The 16,181-nt window shown below is 33.4% G+C and overlaps 2 protein-coding genes across 3 annotated transcripts; one reads left to right on the forward strand and one right to left on the reverse strand.

Annotated features, from left to right (window-relative positions):
- Nucleotides 1–107: 107 nt before the first annotated feature.
- LOC114418063 (factor of DNA methylation 1-like) lies at nucleotides 108–5,416 on the reverse strand. 2 transcript variants are annotated; one of them, XM_028383211.1, is made up of 8 exons: nucleotides 5,095–5,416; nucleotides 3,643–4,532; nucleotides 3,303–3,484; nucleotides 2,673–2,762; nucleotides 2,273–2,560; nucleotides 1,680–1,895; nucleotides 1,130–1,367; nucleotides 108–546 (listed from the first exon to the last, which is right to left on the reverse strand). In XM_028383211.1, the coding sequence occupies exons 2-7, from the start codon at nucleotides 4,523–4,525 to the stop codon at nucleotides 1,137–1,139; spliced, it is 1,890 nt and encodes a 629-aa protein (XP_028239012.1). In that variant the 5' UTR covers nucleotides 4,526–4,532; nucleotides 5,095–5,416; the 3' UTR covers nucleotides 108–546; nucleotides 1,130–1,136. The 2 variants fall into 2 exon arrangements, with proteins under 2 accessions (XP_028239012.1, XP_028239013.1); XM_028383212.1 differs by having other exon boundaries at nucleotides 108–537; nucleotides 5,095–5,415.
- Nucleotides 5,417–8,206: 2,790 nt separating this feature from the next.
- On the forward strand, nucleotides 8,207–11,168 carry LOC114419279 (putative pectinesterase/pectinesterase inhibitor 28). The gene is made up of 3 exons (XM_028384919.1): nucleotides 8,207–8,300; nucleotides 8,694–9,714; nucleotides 10,275–11,168. Exons 2-3 carry the CDS (start codon nucleotides 8,706–8,708, stop codon nucleotides 11,012–11,014), a joined length of 1,749 nt encoding a protein of 582 aa, XP_028240720.1. The 5' UTR covers nucleotides 8,207–8,300; nucleotides 8,694–8,705; the 3' UTR covers nucleotides 11,015–11,168.
- Nucleotides 11,169–16,181: the final 5,013 nt, after the last annotated feature.

Below are 16,181 nucleotides of genomic sequence, written 5' to 3' on the forward strand. Positions count from 1 at the left end.
ATTCGAAACACTAAACCACATTAATGAAACCCGATCAATTTCAGTTGAAGTATCTATTCTACAATATAAAAATACTATGGAAATCATAGCAAATAAAGGTATATACATTTTTAAAAACCATGGCTTATCTATTGGCTAATGCAATCCACAAATCACCAATACATTCGCTAAAAGTAGAGACCTTGACCACGTTTCATAAAAAAATATAAGGACTAAAACACATTTTCCCCCCTCTAATGAGCCACATTGGTCAGTTATATCATGGCTAAAATCACTAATAATTGGTTAAATACTCATTAATCAGCCACACAAATATAGATCAGCAACCATTGACATAAAATCCGCGGACACAACCTCAGAGAAATTGATTCATAGTATTTAGGGAAATTTGTCAGATTACAGATATTCAAATCTATTATTGGTGACATGTTATCATATTCTGCGCATATCTTCAGCAGCTTGTTTCAAATGGCTCATATAAGCCCAAGAAAACTGTGCTACTTCCATCTTCCCGTTGAGCTATCAGGCATTTGTCCCCTGCAAAGACTTGGATGGAACATTTATTCAAATATTAAGAGATATGTTAGTTAAACTGAAATATGTACAAATCAGAATTTCTTGTCTTTCTGAAAACAAATTTATAAAACCGGTATATTTATTTCTCATTCATTGCCATTTCATTTTCATCTTCTGCTTCTAAAATTATTCATAATAAACAATGATAGCAAAATTAGGCAACTTCTAGGAAACCAAAAACCTCTTGATGAAGTTATTGAATAAAACAGAAAGCAACTAACAGATGGTGATGCAAAGCTTAGAAAATAAGGATTGTCAGCAACATACTATCAGTAGATTACTTAATCCTAAATCGCTCAGTTCATATTTCACATACAAATTCTTTGCTGATAAAAAAAAAATATATTTCACATACAAATTATTTACTACTGCACCCAATAAGAACCTAAAGTTGTCACATGCACAGAGATTCAACCATGTTTTTAATTCTTTCTTTCTTTCAAAATTCTATTTTTATTCAGCAAGGCCATCACAGGAATATCAATCGAAACACATTAATCAGCCACACAAAACAACGCTCAACAAAACTCAACTGGAAGTAAGAAACACTAACCTTTTGCCTAAGCTCTCTTGCGCTTAAGTGGTTTGATATGTTCCATAATATAATTGATAACTTCTTTCAATGTAGCCTTCCTATTATCCTTGAAGTTCCATAGCTCCACAACAGTATACCCACCGCTTGCATTGTATTCATTTATTTCTTTTAAGGCTGTAACAACAGCTGAATATATCTCATCTCCCCATTCATGCTTGAGGCTTCGTAACTTCTCATCTTCCTCATTTATAATATTCTGTATAAATTAAACATCATTATATGTGTTCCATATTATACTACTCTGCTCTACAAGGATTAATGATACAAGCCAGATCAAGAGCTAAAGAGTATTAATAACACAGACCTTTTACATATGCCAAGACAAGTCCTTAACAATAAATTAAATAATCAATTAATTACTAACAATGAAAACCATTTTCTTGGGACAATAAAGCATATAAATGAAACTTCCTTCGTGTGTGAACAGAAAATTACAAGCAACCACGCCAACTAACCAATTGAGGCAGAACTCCTTTATGAACACAAAGCATGTCAAGGTTGTACATACCTCTGCTTTATCATCAACTGTGACCACTTTAAATGGATGCCAAGCTGAATTCTTCACATTTTCCTGCCACAAAGAACAAAGCTCGACACCTTTGGTCCCAGCTTCTTCAAGAGGAAATCTTTTCTTGCAGTTATTCACAAAAACCTTCTGATCAAGTTCTCCCATTCTCTTGAGCCCAATTTTAGTTCTAGGAGCATTCAGCATATCGTCTAACCCCTAAAACATAAAAATATTAGTCTCCACAATCTACTCACACAAAATAGAATTTCAAAATTCTTATTTCCTTCAGAAAGGTGAAGAGAATCTTCTTGCAAACATATTCACAGCTTGGCATAATTAGATGCAGGAACAGAAGCAGTTGCTTTTTAGAGTGGTTATCTTCAAGAATCAATGAAGAGAAAAGTTAAGCCATGGAATCTAAGTGAAAGATATAACTAGGATTTTCTTAAATGCATCCAAGGCCAAGGTATAGTTTGCTAAATTAAAATACTCCTAAAAAAGGTCGGGGTAAATTAGCAAATCTCTATATATGGATAGAGAAAAGGGGACCAGGGGGTATAATTTTATCAGGGAGAAAGTAAACAAGGTCATACTTTTATTAATTCTTTACGAGCTTCCTGCAGTTCATCATTACTCTGACGCTCCTTCACAATGAGGGTTTGATTCATGGCCTCCATATTTTCCAAATTATCTACTTTTTCTTGCAATTCATCATTCATCTCTTTTATTTTATTCTGAACAGCTGCATCATCTTCATCTCCAAGATGCTTCATAACTTGCAATTTCCCTTTTAACTCTTCAATTTCCATTTCCAACTTTTGTTTGGCATCTAGCTGTTTTTCCAACTGAAGTATCTTGTTATAGGCCTCCTCTTTCTCTCGCTGGAAATTTTGAAGTTTACATCAATAAGATGTATTCACAATGTATAAGAATGAAGTGATAAATAGCAAGCTTTTCATAACCAAGACACTAAATAGTAAATAAGAGGCAAACCTTTTGCTCTTCAACAAGCCTTAAGACATTCTCATCGGCTATCTTTTGTTCCTTTGAAGCCAATTGGAGTGACTCATTCCTCAGATCTTTCTAGAAAGACAAAGGGATTATGTAAGAATCCTATAAAGGCAGATCATAAATGCTAATGTTTTCAAAGTCTACAAGCACCTTAAGCAAGGCAGTGTGGAAGCTATAAATGTTTTCAAGTATGCTGCTTTTTTTCCTCCAAAAACTAACCTTGGCTCTTTAGACGTTAGAGTTTACTGTTTCGCATAATATATGAATATTATATACAAATGGTTTTTAATAATTATTGTCATAGATGACATAATCACATAAATAAAACTGAAACCATTTTTATGATTTGATATTTCCTCACAATGAATGGAAGCCATAAATTTGCCAATATTGACTTAGGGGTCCAATCTTAAGGGAGTGAATAGAATCAGAATAAATTACTTGGCTCAAATCAGTAGCAACCAATAAAATAATTTTAGTAACAGAAAAAAGACAAAAACATGCCAAAAAGTTTTGAACTGACAGTTATTTATAAGCCAGAAAGATCTAGGTATAAAAATTATATTTAAAATGAGTACATATTTACAGGCCAAAAAATATAATATACATTACCTTCTTGTTGTCCTCTTCAAGTTTCTTCTTCTCTTGATCAGTTAGGGCCTCACGTTTGTTTAGATCTCTACTCCAGGAATCAAGCTTCCGCTTTTTTTCCTCCAATTCACTACTCAGCTTTTCTTGTTCATCCAAGATCCTCCGTACCTCATTACGAGCTCTACGCTGCATATTCCTTGATTCTGAAGAAGAAAAGAAACAATTATGTAGTATTATCAACTACAAAGTTTGCATGAGAATGTATCTCATAATAGTAGAACGTATATAGCCACATTTGAAAAACATGGATTATACAAGAAAGGCAAACTCAGAAGAAGCTACAAATCAAAAGTATACAAACCTTCTTCAAAGGCATTGTGAAGCTTATCTTTCTCCTCAAGCATCCTACTCAAGGACATGGTCTTTTCATTAAACTTATATTGCATTTTATCAAGGTTTTCGTTTGTAATCTCAATTTCATTAGTCAAGTTTGTCACAATACTATTCCTGCTTTCAGATGCCTCTTGAACAATATCTGTAACTGTCCTCAACCTTCCTTTGTTGCGGAGGTATTCCCCTATTGGCCCTCCACAATTATAATCATCTTCCCGGGCAACCCATCCATAAATGTTTGAGCCAGCTTCTAATTTCCTTGAATTCCAATCCTTCTTACCATGACGTGCAGCTTCAAATGACTTCTCAAAGTCACTTGCATTCATGAAACCATTCCAGTCGTTGTTGAAGTCTACCACAGCCCCAGCAATGAGGTCATCATCTTTCAAGAATATACGGAAATCTATTGGTCTGAATTTAGCAAATTCCTTCAACCAATATCCAGAATCGATAGATTTTCCCTTTATGTTAACAATTATACCTGTCCAAGGCCAAACATAAAGATCTTCTTGATGTAAAGGTTGATTGACAGCTTGGGGTAGAGCTGGGCGCTGGATTGGCTCTGCTTCACAGGCTAGGTCGGTCTCCAAATACTTTGCTAGAGCAAGGTGGTTTGCCTTTTGTTGTGCACTTCTGTTAGCAGAACCCTTACCAACTCCTGATGCATGTTGCAATAAATCCTTATATTTGAATTCTTGTTTTTTCTTCCCAGCACAGTAAGGACATCTAAGAGTTCCATTCAAATTTTTAACCTTGTATTTCCCAGCCCTTAACTGTTCATATGGTTTCTCTGCGTACTCTTCAATCTCAGATTCACTGATATCAGAATCTTCTTCAGAGCTGTAGTCCATTGAAGCTCTGCATACAAATACAAAAAAATCAGTCCAGGAACAACGGTTGTGTACAATTTGAGGGGAGACAATTTTTTCAGAAAGCACCAATGCAAAAACTTGCAGAAAAAGCTTAGGAAATGTACATTAATAATTTGCACACAAAAAAATTCAGATAACAACAGAAAAATAATGCTACCGAGTGGTAAGCAAACAATGGTCTGCCTTGGCAGACTATCCACATCTTCATGAAATGAGTAGAACAAAAAAGAAACAACAATAATAGCAAACAGTCAGGGACGCAAGTTATCATCAGCAGCTTCAGAGTTTTGATTGCCAATTTTCTAAGTTAATACGCCGTTCACTGAGTTATTAACAAAATTTCTCGAAGTATCACAAACAATAGTCACCAAACCCCTAAATCAGACACAAGAACAACCACATTTGGCTGGCAAACAGATAAACCCTCGAACAATGCGTCTCTTAGCACATGCAGCAAATCGCAAAAACGAAAACATACGCGACATTCGAGAAATCACACATGATTTTCAACCGCATTATGAGCTGAGATAGTGAGAGGTTGAACTTACAGTTGGGAGAGTGAAACGATGGGTGCAGTGAGAAATGAGAAAGGCAAGCCCTAGTTAAGTTGATTTGGGTGCGTGCGTGCCAGCGAGAGATAAATGAGCAGCTGTGTCGAGGCTGCACAGGTTTAAGCTAACGATGAGTGGAATTGTTTGATTCTGATTCCTAACGCCCTTGGGGAATGCTCTTACTATCGGAATGCTCCAACTCCAACACTCAACAACAAAGACTGGAATATTCTACAAAAAAGCTCCTTTGTATGCAATCTCCTTGATAACTAGTAATCAAGTTTGAGATATCCTCTAAGAGAAAGAGAATCAGTGTAGAGAAAAAATGACAAGATTTTATAAATCTTCTTTCTTGAAATAACTATTACATTTATAATTTTTTCCTCCTTTTATAAAAGTGGACATTGCTTCTTTATCTCCTTTAAATGAGATATTTATGTTTGTTTAAAAAAATCTTACTTAAACATTTAAAGATGAAATATGAAATATGATAAATTTTGATGGGAAAAAATATGAAGATATCAAGGAGTCTAACTCAATTATTTTAGCATGATGCATAAATTGTTGCAAACTCTTACTATATTTATCTTTGATTCGATAAAAAAACAAACACACAAAAAAAAATCTACATTTTAGAAAACTCAAATAATGCAAGTTAAGAAGAATGATATTACTAAGATATAACATTAGAATTATGAAATTTCAAGTATTTTCAAATTAGCTAATTTAATGAATAGAAAAAACAATTATTTATAAAAGTAATAAGAAAACACATGAGAAATATAAAATTGATAGATTAATTGCAAATCATTGTCTATACTTATGCAAAACATAACATTATTACATTAAATTAACTTAAATATTCTATAAACTATTGTTAATTAATAAAATATAATTTCTACTAGTGACATTTTACTATCAATCATACATTAGTCTTCCAATAACATTACCTACTAATTCACCCACTATCATTCTTGCTCAATAAAAAATTTTAGTGTTTGTTTTCCATTGTAATTTTCATCAACATTGTTGAATACTTTTCTAGCTCAAATCTTTTTATCTCATTTATTTATTTGAAATTTCAAATTTAAGTCTATTAATAATTTTCATTTGTATAAATTTGGAAACAAAATTAGAACCCCAATGTGTTTCTATGTTTATCTTTATAAAAAATTGAAATAATTCTTGTACAAAAATTAGGATTATTGACACCAAGAGACAATTCCTTTGGAGCACCAAGTTGTTTAAAGTAATAAAGTTTGATGAAGCGTTATTGGAGTCTAAGTGCAAGTAACAAGTCAAATATTGATAAAAATAGGCATGTTGTTGAACAACATATAAGTGAAAATGACTTGCAAATCGTATACTTTATGGCTTTAGATTGGATGCCGTTGTCAAGTTGAATCATATAGTTTTCTTGTGGCCCATCTATAGATATCTCAATTTTATTTTACTCATTGTATTCCTAAACAACAGGTATCGAGGCAAATGGTTCCCTTATGGAGGAACTTCATTTACGAAGAATTTCACTGTTTTTCTTTTATTAGCAAATATAAATGTGTAACTTGTTTGATATTTATTAATCAATCACTTTTAATAGAAGAAATGAAACGTAAATCTGAGTTTGAATTTGTGAGATTCAGAGCGTTAGCTTTTCAATGTGAAAGAGATTAAATAATAATATGGTAAGACATGTTTTTGTTCTTTATAAAATTTTTGAAGTTTAGTTTTAGTCTATTAAAAAATTTTAGTTTGTTTTTCATGTTTCTAATTTTATAATGTATCACTTTTATCCCCTCAAGTATTATTTAAACAACTTTTTGTCTCTGTATAAAGTACTATCTAAGCCACATCAAAGATAAAAAGTGGTGCGCTTCAATATTAGAAGGACAAAAAAATGGACAAATTTTTAGAGGGACTAAAACCAAACATTATAAATTTGAGAGATCAAAGACAATTCTACAAAAAGATAACACACAAAGTAGCAAGGGTCAAATAAAAAATATAAAAACTTTTATTCCATGTTAATTTTACCCATACTTTACAAGTTAAAATTACCTTCTATATCAAATCAATTTTAATAGCCATACATCACTCATAAGGTGATACACCTTACCCTGGACCATACATCTAATAGCATTTATTTTGAAATATGAAAAAATTGTTATATCTAATATTCATATTGTTTAAAATATTAAATATTCATACCAATACACCTAAAGTTTAAGAAGATACGTGTTAAATAAACATATTAGTTTAAAAAGTAAATTATACTAATTGTCCCTAAAGTTTCGTGAAATTATACAAATTTCTCCTATTTTTATCTACTCCTACACTAACCCCCTAATTCTTTTTAAAATATATATCCATACACCTTATGCACTACAATAACTGCCCTTAATTGCCGGGAAAACATTACACCATCCTCCCATATAAGGGAGGTTATTGTAAATATTAAAAAATGAGAAAAATTTTATGTAATTTCACGAAATCTCATTGAATGTTTGTGTATTTTACTCTAGTTTAAAATTATAGTTAGATGTTTATGGAGCATTTGCTAACTTGTCTTAAGGAAATGTTTGTGTACAAACAAGAGTTGTTCCTTAATTTTAAACTTTGGAGGTCATTTTTTAAGTGTACGCATACGAAAAAAATTATACAAAGATAATAACTATATATAATAAAAATATATTATATTAATTATTTCATATTCAAATAAAAAACTATTTGTTTGATCATTTTTTTATTGTAGACGTTTAAGAGTGAATGAAAGTAAGAAAATTTCCAATTTGTAACCCGTGTTTAAGACTGGTGTATATTGTAGTACCAACTATAGACCTTGTCTCATACCGCATTTACTACTGGTAGAACGTAAATCAAGGTTATAACTTGATGGATTAGCATAAAATTTGTCAAAAACAAGTCATAAAGGCTAACCATATACATAATGTGGTCTTTACATTCCCTCTCTCCCTTATTTTAGAAAATATGATTTTTAGCGTTTTAACAAACCACAAATTCCATTTGAATGATTCAACTGTATTAGGTGTTCAATATCATTTTTTGTATGTATAAATAACACTTTACTTTGTATCCCCAAACTACAGAAACATATTCTTCAATGGAATTTGGCAAAAAGTAGCCATCGCCCCAACGATCCCATTTCCCTTGACTTCTCTACGTGAAGATCCTTGTGTCACATAGTACGTGCATAAATTATTATACAAGTTAATTTGAGGAATACAATATATTTATATTTTATGTAAATGTGACTTTCTTATTATTAGATTTCGATCTTTTAAAAAATTGTGCCTATAGTTACTTAATAATGATGTTATATGCTTTTCGTTATACCCTGTTACATGTCACATCAAAATGGTTGGTGGTGTGACATGAGTAGTTGCATGACATACTATAACCAAGAGACTATATAAAGTTTTTTTTAAAAACAATTATAGAGATGAAAAAAAAGAATCAAAATCAAATAAGCCATGTTTAGAGTTTAAAAGCATGCCCATTCTTAATTAGTGCAGAGGAATATTATGGTCATTACTTGTCATATTAACTAATTTTACATAAATATTCATTTCTCACAGGAGCTAGTTAAAATGTCAGAGGGAAATGCAGGGAAAGGAAAGAGAATCGCCATCATTGGCGTCTCAACCTTATTGTTGGTGGCTATGGTTGTGGCGGTCACAATTGGGGTCAATCTCAATGAGAATGGTTCCAACAATGATATAGAGGACAACAAGAAAAATCATGTTGCTTCTTCCATAAAAGCCGTCCAAACCCTTTGTCATCCCACAAATTATGAGAAAGAATGCGAGGAAAGCCTTATAGCTGGGGCTGGAAATACCACAGATCCAAAAGAACTCGTCAAAATTTTCTTCAACATCACCATTACAAAAATTGGTGATAAACTCAAAGAAACTAATATTTTGCATGAGATTGAGGAGGAACCCAGAGCCAAGATGGCACTTGACACTTGCAAGCAACTCATGGATCTTTCTATTGGGGAATTAACAAGGTCACTTGATGGAATAAATGAGTTTAACCTCATAAATGTTGACAAAATCCTCATGAATTTAAAAGTTTGGCTTAGTGGTGCGATTACATACCAAGATACTTGCTTGGATGGGTTTGAGAACACCACTAGTGATGCTGGCAAAAAGATGAAGGATTTGTTGACGATAGGCATGCATATGAGCAGCAATGCCCTTGCCATTGTAACAGATTTGGCTGACACTGTTAATGATTGGAATATCACAAAATCATTTGGGCGTCGCCTCCTTCAAGATTCTGAGCTTCCGTCATGGGTTGATCAACATAGACTCCTTAATGAAAATGCAAGTCCATTCAAACGCAAGCCTAATGTTACTGTAGCCATAGATGGTAGTGGAGATTTCAAAAGCATCAATGAGGCATTGAAGCAAGTGCCTGAGAAAAACCGAAAGCCATTTGTGATCTACATCAAGGAAGGCGTTTACCAAGAGTATGTTGAAGTTACAAAAAAAATGACCCATGTGGTGTTTATTGGTGAAGGGGGGAAAAAGACACGAATATCTGGTAACAAAAACTTCATAGATGGAACGAACACTTATAGAACTGCCACTGTCGGTATGTCTCTTTTCGTGATTATCAACTTAATTAACTTACTACTCCTATGCATTTGAGTAAAAAAAAAAACTTAATAACTTATCCAATAAATTAGTTAAATGAAACCTTATTCATGACTCAGACTGTGAAGCTTACCAAAATGAGATTAAAAAAACTAAATTTATTACTCATGTGCATTTGGGTAAAAAAAACATAATTAAAAACTTATTCAATAAATTTATTAAATGAAACCTTATTCTTGAGTCAAACTTTGAAGCTTACTAAAATGAGATTAAAAAAACTAAATTTGATAAGTTTCTCCATAAAACTCTTAAGTTTATAAAAATATCATAGGTCATGTTCTTCAACTTGAATAAACTCTTTGAAAAGTCCTTTCCTTACTTAACATTTTAAGGTCCATAGTTTTTATTTGAAAACACCTTTAACCCGCCCCAAAATGAATAAATTAATAAAAGATACATTTACAAAATTTAATTAAACAAAAAAATTTAAAATAAACCATTTGTAATTCAAGGGAATTTTTTATTCAAATAAATAAATTAACTACTTTATGCATGCAGCTATTCAAGGAGATCACTTTGTGGCCATCAATATGGGGTTTGAGAATTCTGCTGGACCTCATAAGCATCAAGCGGTGGCATTGAGAGTCCAAGCAGACAAGTCCATCTTTTACAATTGCTCAATGGATGGGTATCAAGACACACTTTATGCACACACCATGCGTCAATTCTATAGAGATTGCACCATTTCAGGTACCATCGACTTTGTGTTCGGTAATGCACTAGCTGTTTTTCAAAATTGCACTTTCGTGGTCCGAAAGCCACTGGAGAACCAACAATGCATTGTGACTGCACAAGGTAGAAAAGAGATACAACAACCATCGGGAATAGTAATCCAAGGGGGATCCATTGTGTCTGACCCTGAGTTCTACTCTGTGAGATTTGAGAACAAGGCTTACCTAGCTCGTCCATGGAAGAATTACTCCAGGACCATCATCATGGACACATACATTGATGATTTGATTGACGCTGATGGGTATTTGCCATGGCAAGGACTAGAGGGTCCTTCTGGTATGGATACTTGCTTCTATGCCGAGTACCACAACATTGGCCCCGGTTCAGACAAATCCAAGCGTGTGAAATGGGCTGGGATTTGGAACCTCAATTCAAAAGCTGCACGTTGGTTCTCACCATCTAAGTTTTTTCATGGAACTGATTGGATTGAGGTTACTGGAATTCCTTGCTTTCCTGGCGTGCCGAAACACCATAGGCACAAAAAGACAATACTTAATTGGCAATAAAAGTAATGAGTTGCAAAATCGAGCAATATAAATTAATTAAAAAGTAATGATTGTGCTTCTTTATTCTTTAATTATTTTCATTTCATTAATTAACTCTAGAGTTAACTATATTTTTTTATCTCAAGCAATTAAATTTTGTCCATAGTGAAGCTTCTCTCTTGTGTACTTTGATTCTTTGAAAGATGAGAAAATGAAGATTTTGCTTCCTTGACTATTCTTTGTCTCTCTACATTTGTGATCAGTATGAGTCATATGGATTGACAATTCATATGATTCATACGGATCAACAATTCGTATGAGTTTTTTAAAAAAACTCATATAGATCGCCAATTCGTGTGAGTCATACGGATCGTCAATTCATATAAATTATATGGATCACCAATCCCTTTCACCTGTGTTGCTGGGTGTCTCACCAAAAATGTTGGGTGGCCAAAGCAACTACCTTTTTTATTGGTTGGTATTTTTCCAGGGTTGCTAGCAACATGTGATGCAACTTGGGCTACTTTTTGCATCTCCAACTTTTTCATGTAGGGTCTGGCTATTACACCTATGTATTTCCTAAGTACACCCGTATGCCCCCACTACAGATAGCCAATTACCCTTTATACTCTTTTTCTTAAAAGCACATGCCCTTTTTGCTTTCAGAAATGTATTTATCGAATTACACATACATATTCTAGAAATGTATCTCTGAAACTATGATTCATAGTTCCAGAGATATACTTCTGGAATTGGTATATATTTTTTAATAAAATATCATTTAAGAATTAAGATGATTGATAAGAAATTAAAAAAAATATGATAAACATTTATCTTTTATTCATGTTTATTAGTCTTATTTTCATCCCATCATTAATGCTCTTTAAACCCTAATCGTAAATTGTTGTCACCGTATATTCATTATATAATATAACATTTTTATCATTATTTTACAATATTTTATGTTTTTCTTCATATGACACTGAGTTTCAACATACGTTCATTACTAACTTCATATATTATACATCTTTATTACAAAGCAAAGTTGTTGACGATGATTTTCTTCCTTTAAGTGTGTTCATTCATTTTATAATCAGAGTCTATGTCAATGATTCAGTATCACGTAAAGTTAGTGATGAAAATACCTTGAAACACATTTTCACATGAAGTAAAATGAAGAAATTATAATCATTCTTAGCCAAAATTGACTATCAAATAAACTTAAATTTTATAGTTATCATGCACCAAGTTGTTTAAAGTAATAAAGTTTGATGACACAATGTAATGCATTTCCTCTCTTGAGATTGTTTAACTAATAACTTTTGAGATTGTTGTGAGATTGTTTTGAGATACCTAGCTAGCAAATAATTCCTTTACATTTGATGGATAATTAATAACTTTTGAGATTGTTTAACTTTTTTATTTGTGTTCACGCTGGTTTGGAATCAAATGTTTGACAAAAAATAAATAAAATAATTTATTTAATTAAAATAATTTATTTTCAAAATGTATAAATCAATTATCAAAATGTATAATCAATTATTCACAAAAAAAATTGATAATCAATTGTAGGACATGAAAATCAATTTTCTAAGTTTTCAAAATCGATTTTCATATAAGTTTGGAGGTATATAGTTAAATTAAAGTATAATGGGATAATTAAGTATTAGGTTTATCTTAAAATTATCTCTATTGTACTATTGTGTTTACTAAGCCTAATTTAACTAAAAATCCCTTTAGAAGATCTTCTTGCTTATTTATTAAGTATGAATCAATCTAATAAAAGTAATAAGGACTCAAGAATTTATTCATTTGCAATCCATCATATAACATGAGAACATCTAGCGATAACTCAAACATCACCACTTATTTCCACTACCACACAAATCACACCACCATGTGCTTCAAGGAAGTGTAAATCTGAATATGACATAAGAGATATAAGTAAACATGTGCCTATGGCTCATTTCTAGTCATATTGCTACATACTATAACATGTCTAAGATCTAATGTGGAGTGGAGAAAGTTACGCCAAAAGTAGAGGCAAAATAACTTCAATAATGTTATTTCAAATGGGTTAAGGAGGCTGGCTTTTGGACAAGTCATAGCATATTTGATTTGAATTATGCCCAATCCTATGGTGATAATCAACTGTGGTTGGGATCTGTGCTGAATTTATTTATGATCATAGGATACAAATAAACAACAATAAGTTATATGCAAGAATTTCTCATCCGGATTTGTTAATGATTTCCAATCAAACTAATATATAAAGGACCAAAGGCTACCACTTCAAAAGCATTAGAAACTAAAAAAAATTCTAAGTTGCATCCTTTTGCTAGAAGCAAATTCTTTTAGCTTCTTTTTTTTTCTAGAATGCGTTAGCAGTTTTTTAATAAATAAGAGATTCATACCGTTGACTCCTTGGCAAGTGCACCAAATTGTCACAAGTAGTGAAGTACTCGGATGTCTGAGTGTCGAATCCACAGGGACTTTGTTTGTACTTAGATTAATGCAAATCCAATTTTAGAAGCAAGAGATAAAAAATTTAAAATAAAAGATAAAGAAAGATAAGATAAATATTTAAAGATAAAAATAGAAGATAAAGAAAAAGATAAAGGAATTAAAGATAAGATTAAAAGATAGAAGATTAGAAAGATAAAAGATTTAGATAAAAGATAAATTCAAGATAAGATAATGTTAGGAACTGACTTGCCTAGCCTGCCTAGGATGTATGAGTTTATGATGTTTCTTTACCAATTCAGGTATCTCCCAAATGCCTTTGCAAAGACTCAACAACAGATAAAATGCCTGAAGTTGTTCTAATTCTAGATGTTTGCTTTGACGCATGGACATAATGCAATCACTCTATGCCTAGCAATGATTTTATTATGATATCTTTTCTTCTTGTTCTATTAGAAGTTATCCTCTCCCGAGCGTCTAGCCCCTAAAACTAATGCATGCATATCTTCTTTAAATCTTATTTAGAAGTTACCCTTTCCCGAGCATCTAACCCCTAATAGAATATAAAGATGAGTATGCAAGATGAAAACATAAAAGAAAATAGGAAAGAAAAACCTGGTATTGCATTGATAAATGGTGAAGAGTACATCATACATTACAATGGCTTCTAGACCTGTCAGGCCCTAACTAAGGGTTTAGCCACTCATGGCCATTGAGGGCTTTACAATGAGAAGAGGGATGAAAGAAAGGGAGTAAATGAAACCCCTAAGAGAGGGGGTTCTATTGTGGTGTGTTGTCCTCCTTGGACTGACTGTCTATTTATAGCTGCTGAAATGGGCTTTGGGCCTTCGTAGGCGCGCTTAGCGCGACACCCCTCGCTCAGCGCGTGTAGATCGCGTGCTTAGCGCGCTTGTTGCAGGCTTAGCGCGTGCTTCTGTTGGATCGCGGGCTTAGCGTGCGTGTTGCAGGCTTAACACGTGCTTCTGTTGAATCACAGGCTTAGCACGTGTTTTGCAGGCTTAGCGCACATGACTACTCTCGAGCTTAACGTCTCACTTAGTGTCTGTGCTTCCTGGCCCACTTAGCGCATGACACGCGCTAAGCGCACGTATTGGACTGGGTCTACTTCAGATTTTCTTCTTTTCTTCAATTTTTCTGAGCTTTTTGCTTGTTACACCTCCAGTTTTTATATCTGCAGCCAAAATTCAACAAAACCTTTATGCTCTCTTAGAACCCTAAAATAAGGTTAAAGATATCATAATTAGGCTCAGGGGTTTTATTTAGAAAAATAATTACTAATTTTGGCTCAACAAGGGTGCAAGGTATAAATTTCATCACAAGTTGGCGTTTTGGCTAAGTGGCTAAAATAAAAAAAGAAACATGGCCTTGATTATATCCACCTTATATAAATAATCTAACAGTCTAAGAATGATGCAAAATTAGGAATTTAAAAACAGATGTTCTCTCATAATTAAGTTCACACAGCTCACCGGGACAAGATAAAGTTATTGGCTTACCGGACCATGATCTCTTTCCATCAAGCTAACCTTTTCTCTCTTTGTGATTCATGTTCCACTATTTGACTGACTCTTGCTTCCAGGAAACCAGTATTTTCACAATTGTCATGCAACATTTCAAGTGTTGAATCCATAAGAAAAAGTCTAAATAGTCTCTTCACAAATATCATGCAATTTTTATTCAATGACTAAATTTAAAGTACTGGAATTAAAATGCATAAAATCAAAATGCAAAAATTCAAAATAAAAAAAGAAATAACACAATTATCCTAAAAGAAACAAATTGCAATTAACTAAAAGAGATAAAGTAAGAAATCCTGGGTTGCCTCCTAGTAAGCGCTTCTTTAACATCATTAGCTTGATGGGTCAAATGCATTCAAGGTGGCATGAAGGTCACATAAAACACATCTTCCTTGCATTTTCGCCTCTTAGCTAGAGACGCCATGAAACTCATGTATCCCGGAAACACCTTCCATATTGTTGCAAGGGAAGTGCTGGTGGTCAAGGAGAGAAGGACACTTAAGGGTTTATCATGTTTTCCATGTCTTTCTTACTTGACAATCAGTTGATGAGGAGGGTTTCTTGTTGAATTTCTACTTGTGAGTGTTTCTCCCATTGTTGTGCTTTCTCCTCATTTCTTTCTATCTCTTCCTTATTTTCTTCTTCCACATCTTCCTCAGTTAAAATTACTTTGCACTCCTCTTTGGGCTTCATCTCAGTATTGACCCTAAAGGTTTCGGTGGGCCTTTCAGCAACTAGCTTAGCTAGTTGTACTTCCAGATTTCTGATGTGACCTTGTTTCCTGCATGAATTGTAATAACAATTCTTCTAGCCTAGTGCTTTCTTCCTGTGGGCTGGGCTCTTGGTCACGTAGAATGACATGATCATTGGCCGCCATATTCTCTATTAGCTCAATAGCTTCTTCCGGAGTCTTTAACTTGATCTTCCCACCGGCTAAGGCATCGAGGAGCTGCTTGGAATGGGGTTGTAAGACATCAATAAAGATGTTGAGCTGGATTGGCTCGCTAAACCCATGTGTAGGAGTCTTCCAAAGTAACCCATGAAAGTGATCAAGGGCTTCACTCAACGATTCATGAGGATGTTGGTGGAAGGATGAGATTTCCACCTTTCCCTCAATGGTCTTGGACTCTGGGAAGTACTTCTTCAGGAACTTCTCCACCACCTCGTCCTATGTCCGCAGGCTATTC

Source organism: Glycine soja, chromosome 7 (genome assembly GCF_004193775.1).
Source record: "Glycine soja cultivar W05 chromosome 7, ASM419377v2, whole genome shotgun sequence".
NCBI classification, from domain to species: Eukaryota; Viridiplantae; Streptophyta; class Magnoliopsida; order Fabales; family Fabaceae; genus Glycine; species Glycine soja.